Source organism: Kogia breviceps, chromosome 5 (assembly GCF_026419965.1).
Source record: "Kogia breviceps isolate mKogBre1 chromosome 5, mKogBre1 haplotype 1, whole genome shotgun sequence".
Lineage (NCBI taxonomy): Eukaryota > Metazoa > Chordata > Mammalia > Artiodactyla > Physeteridae > Kogia > Kogia breviceps.
In genome coordinates this window covers 11,678,490-11,696,420 of record NC_081314.1, presented here as the reverse complement: position 1 = coordinate 11,696,420, position 17,931 = coordinate 11,678,490, and the positions used below count along the sequence as shown (strand labels likewise).

Below are 17,931 nucleotides of genomic sequence, written 5' to 3'. Positions count from 1 at the left end.
TGAATTTTTTCGAAAGCTTTCTCTGCATCTATTGAGATGATCATATGTTTTTTTTCCTTCAGTTTGTTGATATGGTGTATCAGGTTGATTGATTTGCATATATTGAAGAATCCTTGCATTCCTGGAATAAACCCCACTTGATCATGGTGTATGATCCTTTTAATGTGCTGTTGGATTGTGTTTGCTAGTATTCTGTTGAAGATTTTTGCATCTATGTTCATCAGTGATATTGGCCTGTAGTTTTCTTTCTTTGTGATGTCTTTATCTGGTTTTGGTATCAGGGTTATGGTGGCCTTGTAGAATGAGTTTGGGAGTCTTCCTCCTTCTGCTATCTTTTGGAAGAGTTTGAGAAGGATAGGTGTTAGCTCTTCTCTAAATGTTTGATAGAATTCACCTGTGAAGCCATCTGGTCCTGGGCTTTTGTTTGTTGGAGGATTTTTAATCACAGTTTCAATTTCAGTGCTTGTGATTGGTCTATTCATATTTTCTATTTCTTCCTGGTTCAGTCTCGGCAGGTTGTGCATTTCTAAGAATTTGTCCATTTCTTCCAGGTTGTCCATTTTATTGGCATACAGTTGCTTATAGTAATCTCTAACAATCTTTTGTATTTCTGCAGTGTCCGTTGTTACTTCTCCTTTCTCATTTCTAATTCTATTGATTTGAGTCTTCTGCCTTTTTTTCATGATGAGTCTGGCTAATGGTTTATCAATTTTGTTTATCTTCGCAAAGAACCAGCTTTTAGTGTTATTGATCTTTGTTATTGTTTCCTTCATTTCTTTTTCATTTATTTCTGATCTGATCTTTATGATTCCTTTCCTTCTGCTAAATTTGGTTTTTTTTTTTGTTCTATCTCTAATTGCTTTAGGTGCAAAGTTAGGTTGTTTATTCAAGATGTTTCCTGTTTCTTAAAGTAGGATTGTATTGCTATAAACTTCCCTCTTAGAACTGCTTTTGTTGCATCCCATAGGTTTGGGTTGTTGTGTCTCCATTGTCATTTGTTTCTAAGTATTTTTTGATTTCCTCTTTGATTTCTTCAGTGATCACTTTGTTATTAAATAGTGTATTGTTTAGCCTCCATGTGTTTGTATTTTTTACAGATCTTTTCCTGTAATTGATAACTAGTCTCATAGCGTTGTGGTCGAAAAAGATGCTTGATACAATTTAAATTTTCATAAATTTACCAAGGCTAGATTTGTGACCCAAGATATGATCTATCCTGGAGAATGTTCACTGAGCACTTGAGAAGAAAGTGTATTCTGTTGTTTTTGGATGGAATGTCCTTTAAATATCAATTAAGTCCATCTTGTTTAATGTATCATTTAAAACTTGTGTTTCCTTATTTATTTCCATTTTGGATGATCTGTCCATTGGTGGAAGTGGGGTGTTAAAGTCCCCTGCTGTGATTCTGTTACTGTTGATTTCCCTTTTTATGGCTGTTAGTATTTGCCTTATGTATTTAGGTGCTCCTATGTTGGGTGCATAAATATTTACAATTGTTATATCTTCTTCATGGATCGATCCCTTGATCATTATGTAGTGTCCTTCTTTGTCTCTTGTAATATTTATTTTAAAGTCTATTTTGTCTGATATGAGAATTGCTACTTGAGCTTTCTTCTGATATCCATTTGCATAGAATATCTTTTTCTATCCCCTCACTTTCAGTCTGTTTGTGTCCCTAGGTCTGAAGTGGGTCTCTTGTAGACAGCATATATATGGGTCTTGTTTTTGTATCCATTCAGCCAGTCTGTGTCTTTTGGTGGGAGCATTTAATCTATTTACATTTAAGGTAATTATCGATATGTATGTTCCTCTTACCATTTACTTAATTGTTTCGAGTTTGTTCTTGTAGGTCTTTTCCTTCTCGTGTTTCTTGCCTAGAGAACTTTCTTTAGCATTTGTTGTAAAGTTGGTTTGCTGGTGCTGAACTCTCTCAGCTTTTGCTCATCTGTAAAGGTTTTAATTTCTCCATCAAATCTGAATGAGATTCTTGCTGGGTAGAGTAATCTTGGTTGTAGTTTTTTTTCCCTCATCACTTTAAATATGTCCTGCAACTCCCTTCTGGCTTGCAGAGTTTCTGCTGAAAGGTCAGCTGTTAACCTTATGGGGATTCCCTTGTGTGTTATTTGTTGTTTTTCCCCTGCTGCTTTTAATATGTTTTCTTTGTATTTAATTTTTGATAGTTTGATTGATGTGTGTCTTGGCGTGTTTCTCCTTGGATTTATCCTGTATGGGACTCTGTGCTTCCTGGACTTGATTGACTATTTCCTTGCCCATATTAGGGAAGTTTTCAACTATAATCTCTTCAGATATTTTCTCAGTCCCTTTCTGTTTCTCTTCTTCTGGGACCCCTGTAAGTCAAATGTTGGTACATTTAATGTTGTCCCAGAGGTCTCTGAGACTGTCCTCAGTTCTTTTCATTCGTTTTTCTTTATTCTGCTCTGCAGTAGTTATTTCCACTATTTTATCTTCCTGGTCACTTATCCGTTCTTCTGTCTCAGTTATTCTGCTATTGATCCCATCTAGAGTATTTTTAATTTCATTTATTGTGTTGCTCATCGTTGCTTGCTTCCTCTTTATTTCTTTTAGGTCCTTGTTAAATGTTTCTTGTATTTTGTCTATTCTGTTTCCAAGATTTTGGATCATCTTTACTATCATTAGTCTTTTTCAGGTAGACTGCCTATTTCCTCTTCATTTGTTAGGTCTGGTGGGTTTTTACCTTGCTCCTTCATCTGCTGTGTGTTTTTCTGTCTTTTTATTTTGCTTACTGTGTTTGGGGTCTCCTTTTTGCAGGCTTCAGGTTCATAGTTTTTGTTGTTTTTGGTGTCTGTCCCCAGTCGGTAAGGTTGGTTCAGTGGGTTGAGTAGGTTTCCTGGTTGGGGGCACTAGTGCCTGTGTTCTGGTGGATGAGGCTGGATCTTGTCTTTCTGGTGGGCAGATCCACATCTGGTGGTGTGTTTTGGGGTGTCGGTAGCCTTATGATTTTAGGCAGCCCCTCTGCTAATGGATGGGGCTGTAGTCCTTTCTTGCTAGTTGGGCAGAGGGTGTCCAGCTCTGTAGCTTTCTGGTCATTGAGTGAAGCTGGGTCTTGGTGATGAGATGGAGATCTCTGGGAGATTTTCGCCGTTTGATATTACGTGGAGCTGGGAGGTCTCTTGTGGACCAGTGTCTTGAAGTTGGTTCTCTCACCTCAGAGACACAGTCTTGACGCCTGGCTGGAGCACCAAGAGCCTTTAATCCACACGGCTTAGAATAAAAGGGAGGAAAAATAGAAAGGAAAGAAAAGGGAGGGAGGGAGGGAGGAAGGAAGACAGGAAGAAAGGAAGAAAGAAAGGAAGTAAGAAAGAAAGAAGATAAAGTAGGATAAAATAAAGTTATTAAAATAAAAAATAATCATTAGGAAGAAAAAATTTTAAAAAGAACGGTTCAGTCAGAATCCTAGGACAGATGGTGAAAGGAAAGCTGTACAGACAAAATCTGACACAGCAGCACACACAGACACACTCACAAAAAGAGAAAAAGGGGAAAATAATGTATCTTGCTCCCAAAGTCCACCTCCTCAATTTGGAGTGATTCGCTCTCTATTCAGGTATTCCACAGATGCAGGGCACTTCAAGTTGATTTTGCAGATTTAATCCGCTGCTTCTGAGGCTGCTGGGAGAGGCCTCCCCCCTCCTCTTTGTTCGCACAGCTCCTGGGGTTCAGCTTTGCACTTGGCCCCGCCTCTGCGCGTAGGTCGTCCAGGGGCGTCTGCTCTTCGCTCAGACAGGACACGTTTAAAGGAGCAGCTGATTCGGGGGCTCTGGCTCAGGCCGCGGTGGGGGAGCTGTACGGATGTGGGGGGGACCTGCGGCGGCAGAGGCTGGTGTGACGTTGCACCAGCCCGAGGCATGCCACGCGTTCTCCCGGGGAAGCTGTCCCTGGATCCAGGGACCCCGGCAGTGGCGGGCTGCACAGGCTCCTGGGAGGGGAGGAGTGGAGAGTGACCTGTGCTCGCACATAGGCCTCTTGGTGGTGGTAGCAGCAGCCCTAGTGTCCCATGCCCGTCTCTGGTGTCAATGCCGACAGCCGCGGCTTGAGCCCGTTTCTGGAGCTCCTTTACGTGGCGTGCTTAATCCTCTCTCCTCTCGCACCAGGAAACAGAGGCAGGAAAAAAGTCTCTTGTATCTTCGGCAGCTCCGCGCCCATTTCTGGAGCTCCTTTAAGCAGCACGCTTAAACTGCTCTCCTCTCACACCAGGAAACAAAGAGGCAAGAAAAAGTCTCTTGTCTCTTCGGCAGCTCTGTGCCCGTCTCTGGAGCTCCTTTAAGCGACGCGCTTAATCCCCTCTCCTCGCGCCCCAGGAAGCAAAGAGGGAAGAAAAGGTTTCTTGCCTCTTGGGCAGCTCCAGACTTCTCCCTGACTTCCTCCCGGCTAGCCATGGTGTGCTTACCCCTTCAGGCTGTGTTCATGCAGCCAACCCCAGTCCTCTCCCGGCCTCCGATCGAAGTCCGAGCCCCCGATCGAAGCCCGAGCCCCAGCTCCCAGCTGGGTGAGCAGACAAGCCTCTCGGGCTGGTGACTGCTGGTCGGCACCGATCCTCTGCGAGAATCTCTCCACTTTGCCCTCCGCACCCTGTTACTGCGCTCTCCTCCGTGGCTCTGAGGCTTCCCCCTCTGCCACCCGCAGTCTCCACCCGTGAAGGGGCTTCTAGTGTTTGGGAACCTTTCCTCCTTCACAGCTGCCTCCCACTGGTGCAGGTCCTGTCCCTATCCTTTTGTCTCTGTTTTTTCTATTTTCTTTTGCCGCACCCAGTTACGTGGGGCGTTTCTTGCCTTTTGGAAGGTCTGAGGTCTTCTGCCAGCGTTCAGTGGGTGTTCTATAGGAGCATTTCCACGTGTAGATGTATTTCTGATGTATCTGTCGGGAGAAAGGTGATCTCCGCGTCTTACGCTTCTGCCATCTTCTCTCCGATCGCAGATTAATGTTTTACGCTGTATTTTTGAATTTTATTTTATTAATTGTTTTATACTGCAGGTTCTTATTAGTTATCCATTTTATACATATTAGTGTAGTGTATATATGTCAGTCCCAATCTCGCAATTCATCACACTACCACCACCCTTCACCGCTTTCCCCCCTCTTGGTGTCCATACATTTGTTCTCTACATCTGTGTCTCAATTTCTGCCTTGCAGACCAGTTCATCTGTACCATTTTTCTAGGTTCCACATATATATGTTAATATACGATATTTTTCTCTTTCTGACTTACTTCACTCTGTTTGACAGTCTCTAGATCCATCCCCATCTCTAAGAATGACCCAGTTTTGTTCCTTTTTATGGCTGAGTAATATTCCATTGTATGTATGTACCACATCTTCTTTATCCATTCTTCTGTCGATGGGCATGTAAGTTGCTTCCATAACCTGGCTGTTGTAAATAGTGCTGCAGTGAACACTGGGGTGTATGTGTGTTTTTGAGTTATTGTTTTCTCTGAAGTATATGCCCAGTAGTGGGATTGCTGGGTCATATGGTAATTCTGGTTTTAGTTTTTTAAGGAACCTCCATACTGTTCTCCATAGTGGCTGTATCAATTTACATTCCCACCAACAGTGCAAGAGGGTTCCCTTTTCTCCACACCCTCTCCAGCATTTGTTGTTTGTAGATTTTCTGATGATGCCCATTCTAACTGGTGTGAGGTGATACCTCATTGTAGTTTTGATTTGCATTTCTCTAGTAATTAGTAATGTTGAGCAGCTTTTCATGTGCTTCTTGGCCATCTGTATGTCTTCTTTGGAGAAATGTCTATTTAGGTCTTCTGCCCATTTTTGGATCGGTTTTTTTTTTTTTTTTTTTTTTAAATATAGAGCTGCATGAGTTGTTTATATATTTTGGAGATTAATCCTTTGTCCATTGATTTGTTTGCAACTATTTTCTCCCATTCTGAGGGTTGTCTCTTTGTCTTGTTTGTAGTTTCCTTTGTTTTGCAAAAGCTTTTAAGGTTTATTAGGTCCCATTTGTTTACTTTTGTTTTTATTTCCATTACACTAGGAGGTGGATCAAGAAAGATCTTGCTGTGATTTATGTCAAAGAGTGTTCTTCCTATGTTTTCCTCTAAGAGTTTTATAGGGTCTGGTTTTATATTTAGGTCTCTAATCCAGTTTGAGTTTTTTTGTGTGCATGATGTTAGGGAGTATTCTAATTTCATTCTTTTACATGTAGCTGTCTGGTTTTCCCAGCACTACTTATTGAAGGGACTGTCTTTTCTCCATTGTATATCTTTGCCTCCTTTGTCATAGATTAGTTGACCACAGGTGCGTGGGTTTATATCTGTGTTTTCTATCCTGTTCCATTGATCTATATTTCTGTTTTTGTGCCAGTACCAAACTGACTTGATTACTGCAGCTTTGTAGTATAGTCTGATGTCAGGGAGTCTGATTCCTCCAGCTTCCTTTTTTTCCCTCAAGACTGCTTTGGCTATTCGGGGCCTTTTGTGTCTCCATACAAATTTTAAGATATTTTGTTCTAGTTCTGTTAAAAAATGCCATTGGTAATTTGATAGGGATTGCATTGAATCTGTAGATTGCTTTGTGTAGTATAGTCATTTGCACAATGGATTCCTCCAATCTAAGAACATGGTATATCTCTCCATCTGTTGGTATCATCTTTAATTTCTTTCATCATTGTCTTATAGTTTTCTGCATACAGGTCTTTTGTCTTCCTAGGTACGTGTATTCCTAGGTATTTTATTTGTTTTGTTGCAGTGGTAAGTGGGAGTGTTTCCTTAATTTCTCTTTCAGATTTTTCATCATTAATGTATAGGAATGCAAGAGATTTCTGTGCATTAATTTTGTATCCTGCCACTTTACCAAATTCATTGATTAGCTCTAGTAGTTTTCTGGTGGCATCTTTAGGATTCTCTATGTATTGTATCATGTCATCTGCAAACAGTGACAGTTTTACTTCTTTTCCAATTTGTATTCCTCTTATTTCTTTTTTTTCTCTGATTGCCGTGGCTAGGACTTCTAAAACTATGTTGAATAATAGTGGTGAGAGTGAACATCCTTGTCTTGTTCCTGATCTTAGAGGAAATGCTTTCAGTTTTTCACCATTGAGAATGATGTTTGCTGTGGGTTTGTTATATATGGCCTTTATTATGTTGAGGTACGTTCCCTCTATGCCCACTTTCTGGAGAGTTTTTATCATAAATGGGTGTTGAATTTTGTCAGAAGGTTTTTCTGCATCTATTGAGATGATCATATGGTTTTTCTTCTTTACCTTGTTAACATGGTGTATCACATTGATTGATTTGCGTATATTGAAGAATCCTTGCATCCCTGGGATAAAGCCCAGTTGATCATGGCGTATGATCCTTTTAATGTGTTGTTGGATTTTGTTTGCTAATATTTTGTTTGCTAATATTTTGTTGAAGATTTTTGCATCTGTGTTCATCAGTGATACTGGTTTGTAGTTTTCTATTTTTGTAGTATCTTTGTCTGGTTTTGGTGTCAGGGTGATGGTGGCCTCCTAGAATGAGTTTGGGAGTGTTCCTTCCTCTGCAGTTTTTGGAAGAGTTTGAGAAGGATGGGTGTTAGCTCTTCTCTCAATGTTGGATAGAATTCACCTGTTGAGCCATCTGGTCCTGGACTGTTTTTTGTTGGAAGAGTTTTAATCACAATTTCAATTTCATTACTTGTGATTGGTCTGTTCATTTTTCTATTTCTTCCTGGTTCAGTCTTGGAGGGTTATACCTCTCTATGAATTTGTCCATTTTTTCCAGGTTGTCCATTTTATTGGCATAGAGTTGCTTGTAGTAGTCTCTTAGGATGCTTTGTATTTCTGCAGTGTTTGTTGTAACTTCTCCTTTTTCATTTCTAATTTTATTGCTTTGAGTCCTCTCCCTCTTTTTCTTGATGAGTCTGGATAATGGTTTATCGATTTTGTTTATATTCACAAAGAACCAGCTTTTAGTTTTATTGATCTTTGCTGTTGTTTTCTTTGTTTCTATTTCATTTATTTCTGCTCTGATCTTTCTGATTTCTTTCCTTCTGCTAACTTTGGGTTTCGTTTGTTCTTCTTTGTCTAGTTCCTTTAGGTTGTTTATTTGACGTTTTTCTTGTTTCTTGGGGTAGGCTTGAATTGCTATAAACTTCCCTCTTAGAACTGCTTTTGCTGCATCCCATAGGTTTGGATTGAGGTTTTCGTTGTCATTTATCTCTAGGCATTTTTTGATTTCCTCTTTGATTTCTTCAGTGATCTCTTGGTTATTTAGTAACATATTGTTTAGCCTCCATGTGTTTGTATTTTTTACAGTTTTTATCCTGTAATTGATATCTAGTCTCAGCGTTTTGTTCAGAAAAGATATTTGATAGGATTTCAGTATTCTTATATTTACTGAGGCTTGATTTGTGACCCAAGATATGATCTATTCTGGAAAATGTTCCATGAGCACTTGAGAAGAAAGTGTATTCTGTTGTTTTTGGATGGAATGTCCTATAAATATCAATTAAATCTATCTGGTCTGTTGTGTCATTTAAAGCATGTGTTTCCTTATTAATTTTCTGTTTGGATGATCTGTCCATTGGTGTAAGTGAGGTGTTAAAGTACCCCACTATTATTGTGTTACTGCCCATTTCCTCTTTTATTGCTGTTAGCAGTTGCCTTATATATTGAGGTGCTCCTATGTTGGGTGCATAGATATTTATAATTGTTATATCTTTTTGGTTTGATCCCTTGATCCTTTTGTAGTGTCCTTCCTTGTCTCTTGTAACGTTCTTTATTTTAAAGTCTATTTTATCTGATATGAGTATTGCTACTCCAGCTTTCTTTTGATTTCCATTTGCATGGAATATCTTTTTCCATCCCCTCACTTTCATTCTGTATGTGTCCCTACGTCTGAAGTGGGTCTCTTGTAGGCAGCATGTATATATGGGTCTTGTTTTTTAATCTATTCAGCAAGCCTGTGTCTTTTGGTTGAAGCATTTAATCCTTTCAAGTTTAAAGTAATAATTGATATGTATGTTTCTGTGATCATTCTCTTAATTGTTTTGGGTTTGTTTTTGTAGGTCCTTTTCTTCACTTGTGTTTCCCACTTAGAGAAGTTCCTTTAGCATTTGTTGTAGAGCTGGTTTGGTGGTGCTGAATTCTCTTAGCTTTTGTTTGTCTGTAAAGCTTTTGATTTCTCCATTGAATCTGAATGAGATCCTTGAGAGATCCTTGCCCGGTAGAGTAATCTTGGTAGTAGGTTCTTCCCTTTCATCACTTTAAATATGTCCTGCCACTCCCTTCTGACTTGTAGAGTTTTTGCTGAGGAATCAGCTGTTAACCTTATGGGAATTCCCTTGTATGTTGTTTGTTATTTTTCCCTTGTTGCTTTCAATAATTTTTCTTTGTCTTTAATTTTTGCCAATTTGATTACTATATGTCTCAGCATGTTTCTCCTTGGGTTTATCCTGTATGGGACTCTCTTGCTTCCTGGACTTTGGTGGCTATTTCCTTTCCCATGTTAGGGAAGTTTTCGACTATAATCTCTTCAAATATTTTCTCTGGTCCTTTCTCTCTTCCCCTTCTGGGACCCCTATAATGTGAATGTTGTTGAGTTTAACGTTGTCCCAGAGGTCTCTTAGGCTGTCTTCATTTCATTTCATTCTCTTTTCTTTATTTTGTTCCGAAGCAGTGAATTCCACCATTCTGTCTTCCAGGTCACTTATCAGTTTTTCTGCCTCAGTTATTCTGCTATTGATTCCTTCTAGTGTAGTTTGCATTTCAGTTATTGTATCGTTCATCTCTGTTTGTTTGTTCTTTAATTCTTCTAGGTGTTTGTTAAACATTTCTTGCACCTTCTCAATCTTTGCCTCCATTCTTTTTCCAAGGTCCTGGATTATCTTCACTATCATTATTCTGAATTCTTTTTCTGGAAGGTTGCCTATCTCCACTTCATTTAGTTGTTTTTCTGGGGTTTTATCTTGTTCCGTCATCTGGTACGTAATCCTGTGCCTTTTCATTTTGTCTGTCTTTCTGTGAATGTGGTTTTCATTCCACAGGCTGCAGAATTGTTCTTTTTGCTTCTGCTGTCTGACCCCTCATGGATGAGGCTATCTAAGAGGCTTGTGCAAGTTTTCTGATGGGAGGGAGTGATGGTGGGTAGAGCTGGGTGTGCTCTGGTGGTTAGAGCTCAGTAAAACTTTAATTCCCTTGTCTATTGATGGGTGGGGCTGAATTCCCTCCCTGTTGGCCTTTGGCCTGAGGCGACCCTAAACTGGAGCCTACCTGGGCTCTTTGGTGGGGCTAATGGCGGACCCTGGGAAAGCTCACGCCAAGAAGTACTTCCCAGAACTTCTGCTGCCAGTTTCCTTGTCCCCACGGTGAGCCACAGCAGCCCCCCCGCCACCTCTGCAGGAGACCCTCCAACACTAGCAGGTAGGTCTGGTTCAGTCTCCCCTGGGGTCCCTGCTCCTTCCCCTGGGTCCCGATGTACACACTACTTTGTGTGTGTCCTCCAAGAGTGGAGTCTCTATTTCCCCCAGTCCTGTCGAAGTCCTGCAATCAAATCCTGCTGGCCTTCAAAGTCTGATTCTCTAGGAATTCATCCTCCCATTGCCGGACCCCCTGGTTGGGAAGCCTTACGTGGGTCTCAGAACTTTCACGCCACTTGGTGGACTTCTGCGGTATAAGTGTTCTCCAGTTTGTGAGTCACTCACCCAGCAGTTATGGCATTTGATTTTATTGTGATTGCACCCCTTCTACTGTCTCAATGTGGCTTCTCCTTTGTCTTTGGATGTGGGGTATCTTTTATGGTGAGTTCCAGTGTCTTCCTGTTGATGATTGCTCAGCAGTTAGTTGTAATTCCTGTGCTCTTGCAAGAAGGAGTGAGAGCACGTCCTTCTACTCTGCCATCTTGAACCATTCTAGGCTGTATTTAATAAACATTCCTCTCTTTTAAAAGTTTATGACTCAAAATTGTCATTCACATAAATAACTGAGCAATTAAAAGTCTATAATTTGTTCAAACCATATTTACAAGGAAATTGCTTCCAAGTTACATAAATGAAGAATTCACTAAAATACTATTTTCTCATATTCAAAATTAATTGATGACTCTTTACTTGTCTGAAACCTAGAACACAGTATGTGATATTTTCCCAGCAATGAAATTATTTTTTTCATAAATATCAGTCTTGTTGATGAAGAATTAGGTAATTTACTGAATTACAAAAGGAAGTGATGGGATTTTTGTATCTGAATTGGGGGTTGTAGATGGTAATGATTCCTGCTACTGAACACATGGAAATAGATGCCTCTTTCTCCTTGTTTGAATGTCTGTTTTCTATCACTGCTTCTTTTGCCCAGAAACATCTGTACTTTCCTTCCTCAAGTGCTTTTATTTTTGCCGCCAAGTAGGTTGAATGAGTTGTAAGCCTTTGTGTCTCTCTTTGTATATTATTTTTACTTTATGTATTTTAAAATGGCTTTTGTAAGTTATTAAACTTGGGGTTAATAACAAGTTAAATTGAGAATGTGTATGTAAAGGTACGCTTTTTATTTCTTTTCACAGCCTCTTCTTGAAAACAAACTTAAAGCATTCAGTATTGGAAAAATGAGTACAGCTAAGCGAACTTTAAGTAAGAAGGAGCAAGAAGAATTAAAGAAGAAGGTAATGCTTAAAATGTATTTTTAGTTATCTTTATAAGTGTGTCTAAGGAGGCGTTAAATGTACGGACAGTAGAGAAATGTTTTTCAAAGATTCTTGACCTCCAGGGTATTCTCAGCTCCCACCCCAAGTTAAGTCTGTAACATAAGATATATTCAGAGAAGTCCAGCTTTATCCCTGTCCCCTCCATCATTTCCTCTCTTCTGTGTAAGAGTTTTGATTATTTTCTGGTCTATTCTTTTTGTATAAGCAAGTTTGTATAAATGTATGTTGTGCCTGCTCTTTCTTAGATGAACAATAGCTTGCTATATTCAGTACACTTTTCTCCACCTTGCTTTTTTTTTTCCCCCCTCTCACGTGGGCCTCTCACTGTTGTGGCCTCTCCTGTTGTGGAGCACAGGCTCCGGACGCGCAGGCTCAGCGGCCATGGCTCACGGGCCCAGCTGCTCCGCGGCATGTGGTATCCTCCCAGACTGGGGCACGAACCTGTGTCCCCTGCATCGGCAGGCGGACTCTCAACCACTGTGCCATCAGGGAAGCCCTCCACCTTGCTTTTTTCACTTAACATTATATCTCAGAGATTTCTGGAAGTATATTGAAATATTTCTTGTTCTTTTTTTATAGCTCTATAGATATGCCATAGTTTATTCACTAAAATCCTACATTCACTACAATGCCTATTGAGGGCATTTGTGTTTTGGTCTTTTGCCGTTTCTAGTAGTGCAGTTAGGGATAGTGTTAGGCATATGGGTTTATTCCTAGTGTATCTTTAGGATATATTCCTATAAGTGAGATTACTGGGTTGCATGGTAAATGCATAGCTATAATTCTGCTAGGTAGGGTTAAATTGGTCTCTCATCTATATGGGCAGGTCCATTTTGCATCCCTATAATCAGTGTTTGAGAGGTTGGTTCCCCATAGCCTTGCCAATGTTTTTGAAGGACTTTTGCCAATCTGCTAAGTGAAAAATTGTATCTTGGTGTAGTTTTAAATTTGCATTTATTTTATAAGTAAGGTCGGACAACTTTTCTTGTGTTTGATTTTGTGAATTTTCTGCTCATATCTAAACCAGTATTTCTCTAAGTTAGTAGGATATCTCTGTTTTTAGAAACTCCTGTATTAAGTATGTTGTAACACTTGTCTGTGACATAAGGTACAGTGTTTTTACTCAGTTTGTTGATTGCCTTTTTATTTTGCTTCTTGTGTTTTTTTCCATGCAGAAACTATTTTTTGTTATATGGTCAGATTTATTATCAGTCTTATGGTTTCTGGTTTTTCAGTTTACATTTTTTTACTCTAGGCTTTTAAAGGAATTTCTTCGTATTTTTCCCAATATTTACATTTAAAAAAATTAAATCTGATTCATTTGCAATTTCTCCTGGTATATGATGTGAAGAATTGGTTCATTTTTATCTTTTTTTCAAATAACTATCAAATTATCCCATGTGAAGAATTGGTTCATTTTTATCTTTTTTTCAAATAACTATCAAATTATCCCACCATCATTCATGGAAAAGTCCATCTATTCTCCACTGATTTGAGAGGCTCCTTTTATTGAATACTAAATTTCCACATGCTATTGGATTTATTTCTGTATTTTCTATTCTGTTCTATTGGCCTTCCTGTTCATACATGTTTTGGGGACGTTTAGAATAGTTATAATTGTCAAGGTTCTTTTGAGGTTTTTTTCTTTAATGCCAACTGTCTGGAGATATTGCTTCTTCAGACTTCTAATACTCATGTCTTCAGTGATTTGTGAAGGAAATGTTTATATTCAGAGTTAAGTTGTTGTGCCTTAGAAATGTCATAAGCATTAATAGAATAATATATTTTGTGTAGTTAGTTGTCATACAGTTGGACCCTTGAATTGTCTCTAAACAGGTTTACTTAGTGGGTCCTTTTCTTGTTCCACAAATTACCTGGAGAGGAGCAAAGCCCCTCTTAATTCGAGTGTTAATTCGTATCTTAAATATCTAAGCATTAGATATTACTGCCTGTTAAGGTTGCTTAATAACCTGCTTTCCCCATTGGAGGGGGAGGTTTTGTTTACATTATTCTTGGATGAGTTTCACCGTATGTACAGTAATTTTTATATCAAGTGATGTTAATATTTTCGTGTGTATTTAGGAGGATGAAAAGGCAGCTGCTGAAATTTATGAGGAATTTCTTGCTGCCTTTGAAGGAAGTGATGGTAATAAAGTGAAAACGTTTGTGCGCGGAGGTGTTGTTAATGCAGCTAAAGGTTAGTGTGAATATTATAGTCCTTGAGCAAACCCAAAAAGTCTTGGTTGAATTGCTTGAGTTTCATGTTTCCTTTCTATCAGCACCCTCTAGTGGTGGTAATGATTAGTAAAATTAATGGCCAAATGTGAATTAATGACAAATTGGAGCCTGATAAGTTTAAAAAATGTTTTTAGTACCTTTCAGGTTTCAAGATGGCAGAGAACTTTGCAAACATTTTCAAGTATTTTATAGTTTTACTGTGTATTCCTAGGAGTGGAGTTGCTACTCATATGGTAACTATTTGTTTAACCTTTTGAGAAACTGCTGTATTGTTTTCCAGAGTAGCTGTACAATTTTTCAAGTTTTATAGTTTTACTATAAAATGATTAAATTAGTATTTTTGAGAGTAAGGTAGTAATATTTGAATAATATTTGAATTAAATTTTATATTTTGTCACTAGTGATATACCTTAATACTAAAAGCATTTTACTAAGTTGTGTTTATTTTTAATAAAAATATAAGTAAATAAAATCCACATGTGAAATTAGTTTTGAAACTTAGTATTTTAAATTTCAGAAGAACATGAAACAGATGAAAAAAGAGGTAAAATCTATAAGCCATCTTCAAGATTTGCAGATCAAAAAAATCCTCCAAATCAGTCATCCAATGAAAGACCACCATCTCTTCTTGTGATAGAAACCAAAAAACCTGTAAGTCATACTTAAATAAGTGACCATTTATATTCAGAGATGACACTGCCAATAATATTTTCTGTACTTCCACTGTAAGCAGGACTTTGGTTTCTTGTTTCTAATTATTTTGATAGTAGATGTTGAGTTTTGATGCTTAACCTTCCTAGATGAGAGATAATAAATTAGGACATGTAGATGGTACTCTTCGTACGTTTGTTGAGCAGTGAACATTTGCTGTTACTCATAGCATACTGCAAGTTGAAAGTTAACTATAGTTTAGGCATAAATGTAAAATAATGGGATTGTCTTTTTAAGCAATGCTGAACTTGGGTATTTAAAAATCAGCATGTGTAGTATCAATTACTTTGGAAGACTGTACTCCAACAATGTGTCTGTTGCCTGGAACATTTTTGGAATTTATTTGGATTTACTATCAGAACTAGTGACACTTTCCTTTAAATATTCTCAGTGTTAGAAAGTCTTTATGTTTTGAGAGTGGGATTTTTCATCGGGGGATGGTAGGTAGATGTGGGTCTTGTCATTTGGAGCCAGATTTGAGGAAATGTGATTATGCTGAATAGTGAGACTGATTTTTCTTGTGTGACTTTTAAAATAGCCCTGAAAGCAATTTAAAAAACAGCTTTATTAAGTGTTTTTTTAATGTATGTTGACAATTGTGCAACAGTCACTAATCTCTAATTTTGAAGGGTTTTTATCATCCCAGAAGGAAACCTTATACTTAATTTCAGTCATCCCTAACCTCTGGCAACCAGTAATCTACTTTCTATCTCTTTGTATTTGCCTGTTCTGGACATTTCATGCAGATGGAATCATACAACATATGGCCTTTTGTGTCTGGCTTTTTAGCATAATGTTTCAAAGTTCATCTACATTTTGGTATATATATCAGTACTTTATTCCTTTTTATGGTTGAATAACATTCCATTTTGCAGGTATACCTCATATTGCTGATCCGTTTATTACTTGATGGACATTTGGGTTGTTTCTACTTTTTGACTATTATGAGTAATGCTTCTGAAAACATTCATGTATAGGCTTCTGTGTGGACATATATTTTTAATTCTTTTATATTGTTAGGAGTGGGATTGCTGGTCATATGGTCACTAATTGTTTAACCTTTTGAGAAACTGCCATACTGTTTTCCAAAGTAGCTGTACCACTTTACAGTTCCATCAGCAGTGTATATGAGTGTTCCAATTTTTCTACATCTTCATCACCACTTGCTAAAATTATTTTAGTCAACTTAGTGGGTGTGAAGTTGTACCTAATTGTGGTTTTGATTTGGACTTGCCTAGTGATGTTGAGTATCATTTTATTTATCATCCACTTGGAGTCTTCTGTAGAGAAATGTCTTTTCAGATCCCTGGCGCATTTTTTTTTTTTTTTTTTTGCGGTACGCGGGCATCTCACTGTTGTGGCTTCTCCTGCTGCGGAGCACAGACTCTGGACGCGCAGGCCCCACAGGCCCAGCCGCTCCGCGGCACGTGGGATCCTCCTGGACCGGGTCACGAACCCGCGTCCCCTGCATCGGCAGGCGGACTCTCAAACACTGCGCCACCAGGGAAGCCCCCCTGGCGCATTTTTCAATTGAGTTATTTGTCTTCTTATTGTTGAGTTGTAAGAGTATTTTACACCTTCTAGAGTCAAGTCTCTTATCAACTATGTTGTTTTCTCCCAGTTTGTGGGTTGGCTTTGCCCTTTTTTGTTAGTGTCCTTTGATGAACAAAAGCTTTTAATTTTAATGAAGTTTAGTTTATTAGTTTTTTGTTGTTGTTGCTTTTTCTTTTTTTTCTCATGGTGTCATATCTAAGAAACAGTTGCCAAATTCAGGCTCATGATGATTCACTCCTATGTTTTTAGGTTTTATATTTAGGTCTGTGAACCATTTGAGTTAATTTTTGTATATGGTATGAGGTAGAGGTCCAACTTCATTCTTTTTTATGGGTGGACATTCAATTTCCGTACTTCCATTTGTTAAAAAGACTCTTCTCCCACATTGAATTATTTTGGCACTTTCAAAAGAGGGATTCCAAAAGCATTTTTGGAAGCAGTTTTAAGAGAGGAATTCCAGCGGTGTTACTGTTTGTTTCAGTAATTCATTTCCTTCTAAGGTGATTGTTTTGAAGGGTGCATATTTTTGGTAGTTGTTCACGGCAGTTATTTACATGGCAGTTCAGTTACTTTATGTTTAGTAATTTTCCCTCCAGTACCCTTCCAACAGTATTCCGGCCTAAGTATTGTAGGCTTTGGGGTGGTGGTGGGGCAGGGGATAAAGTAGGTGGCTCCTTTAAGACTGCTGCTGTTTTTATAATAATAATGTTGTTTTAATAATGTGTTAAATTCTCAGTTTTAGAAAATAGGAAGGAAAGTTCAGTGGTAACAGAAGCATTCTTTCTTTTTAATTTAAATAATTAGATCATAATTGCCACTAAAATAAAAGTTTATTTAAAGTGATCTGATTATCGAACCATTAGTTTTGTTTAACCTTGTTTTCTTTGAAGTATAACTTATCATATCCTTCATAGCCACTGAAGAAAGGCGAGAAAGAAAAGAAAAAAAGCAATTTGGAGCTCTTCAAAGAAGAATTGAAACAGTAAGTTTTATAGTGTTGAGAATGGCTCTCATGGGTATTTTGAGCTGATACTTACAGATGCAGGTATGAAGAATGTAGTCTACCAATTCGTTTTTACTAACTGGCTTACCATGAGGCTGTTTCACATATTTTGTGGGTTATGTTTGAAAATGAAATTAGCATTTTGTCCAGCATCTAGGTTGCTTCTATTATATGGATGCAATTAAATTGAATTAAATTATGTTCGGAGTCCTGTTTGCAGTGGAAACAATATAGTCGCTGAGATATGGGTGAGGAGTGGTCAACCTTTTGCTAAGAAAGAACAAATTAAATGGTTTTAATGTTGAATTTCCTTCTCACCTTAAAAGTGGGCTTTGTATTCCACTGCTTACATGATGTATCAGAAGTTTGCTCATGACTTGTAGCTGAGGGACTCTTTAATCTTGGTTGTCAGTACTGGCATTACACACAAATATTTCAGGTTATTTCAAGATGATATCTGGATAAGTTCTGTTATTAAACGTGAACAAACAAATTTTGGCTCATTATTAGTGATTATATATATTTTCAACAGAATTCAAGAAGAGCGTGATGAGAGACATAAAACAAAAGGCAGGTTAAGTCGATTTGAGCCACCTCAGTCAGATTCTGATGGTCAGCGTCGTTCTAGTAAGTGACATTTATTTTAATGTTTGTTTTTGTGATGAACTATTCCAAAAACTAAGAATTGTTTTCTTTTCTCCCTTTTAAAGTGGATGCGCCTTCAAGAAGAAATAGATCATCTGGTGGTAATACA

General features: G+C 38.3%; 1 protein-coding gene across 4 annotated transcripts in view; it reads left to right on the top strand.

Annotated features, from left to right (window-relative positions):
* U2SURP (U2 snRNP associated SURP domain containing) overlaps positions 1-17,931 on the top strand; it is a 63,236-nt gene that overhangs the window by 14,163 nt on the left and 31,142 nt on the right. For 2 of the 4 annotated variants that reach the window (XM_059063796.2, XM_067033617.1), the window contains exons 4-9: positions 11,531-11,629; positions 13,754-13,868; positions 14,427-14,560; positions 17,089-17,156; positions 17,710-17,804; positions 17,888-17,920. In XM_059063796.2, coding sequence (XP_058919779.1) covers positions 11,531-11,629; positions 13,754-13,868; positions 14,427-14,560; positions 17,089-17,156; positions 17,710-17,804; positions 17,888-17,920 — 544 coding nt within the window. Of the gene's footprint in view, positions 1-11,530; positions 11,630-13,753; positions 13,869-14,426; positions 14,561-17,088; positions 17,157-17,709; positions 17,805-17,887; positions 17,924-17,931 lie in introns of all 4 variants that reach the window. The other 2 variants (XM_059063793.2, XM_067033616.1) reach the window with 1 other exon arrangement.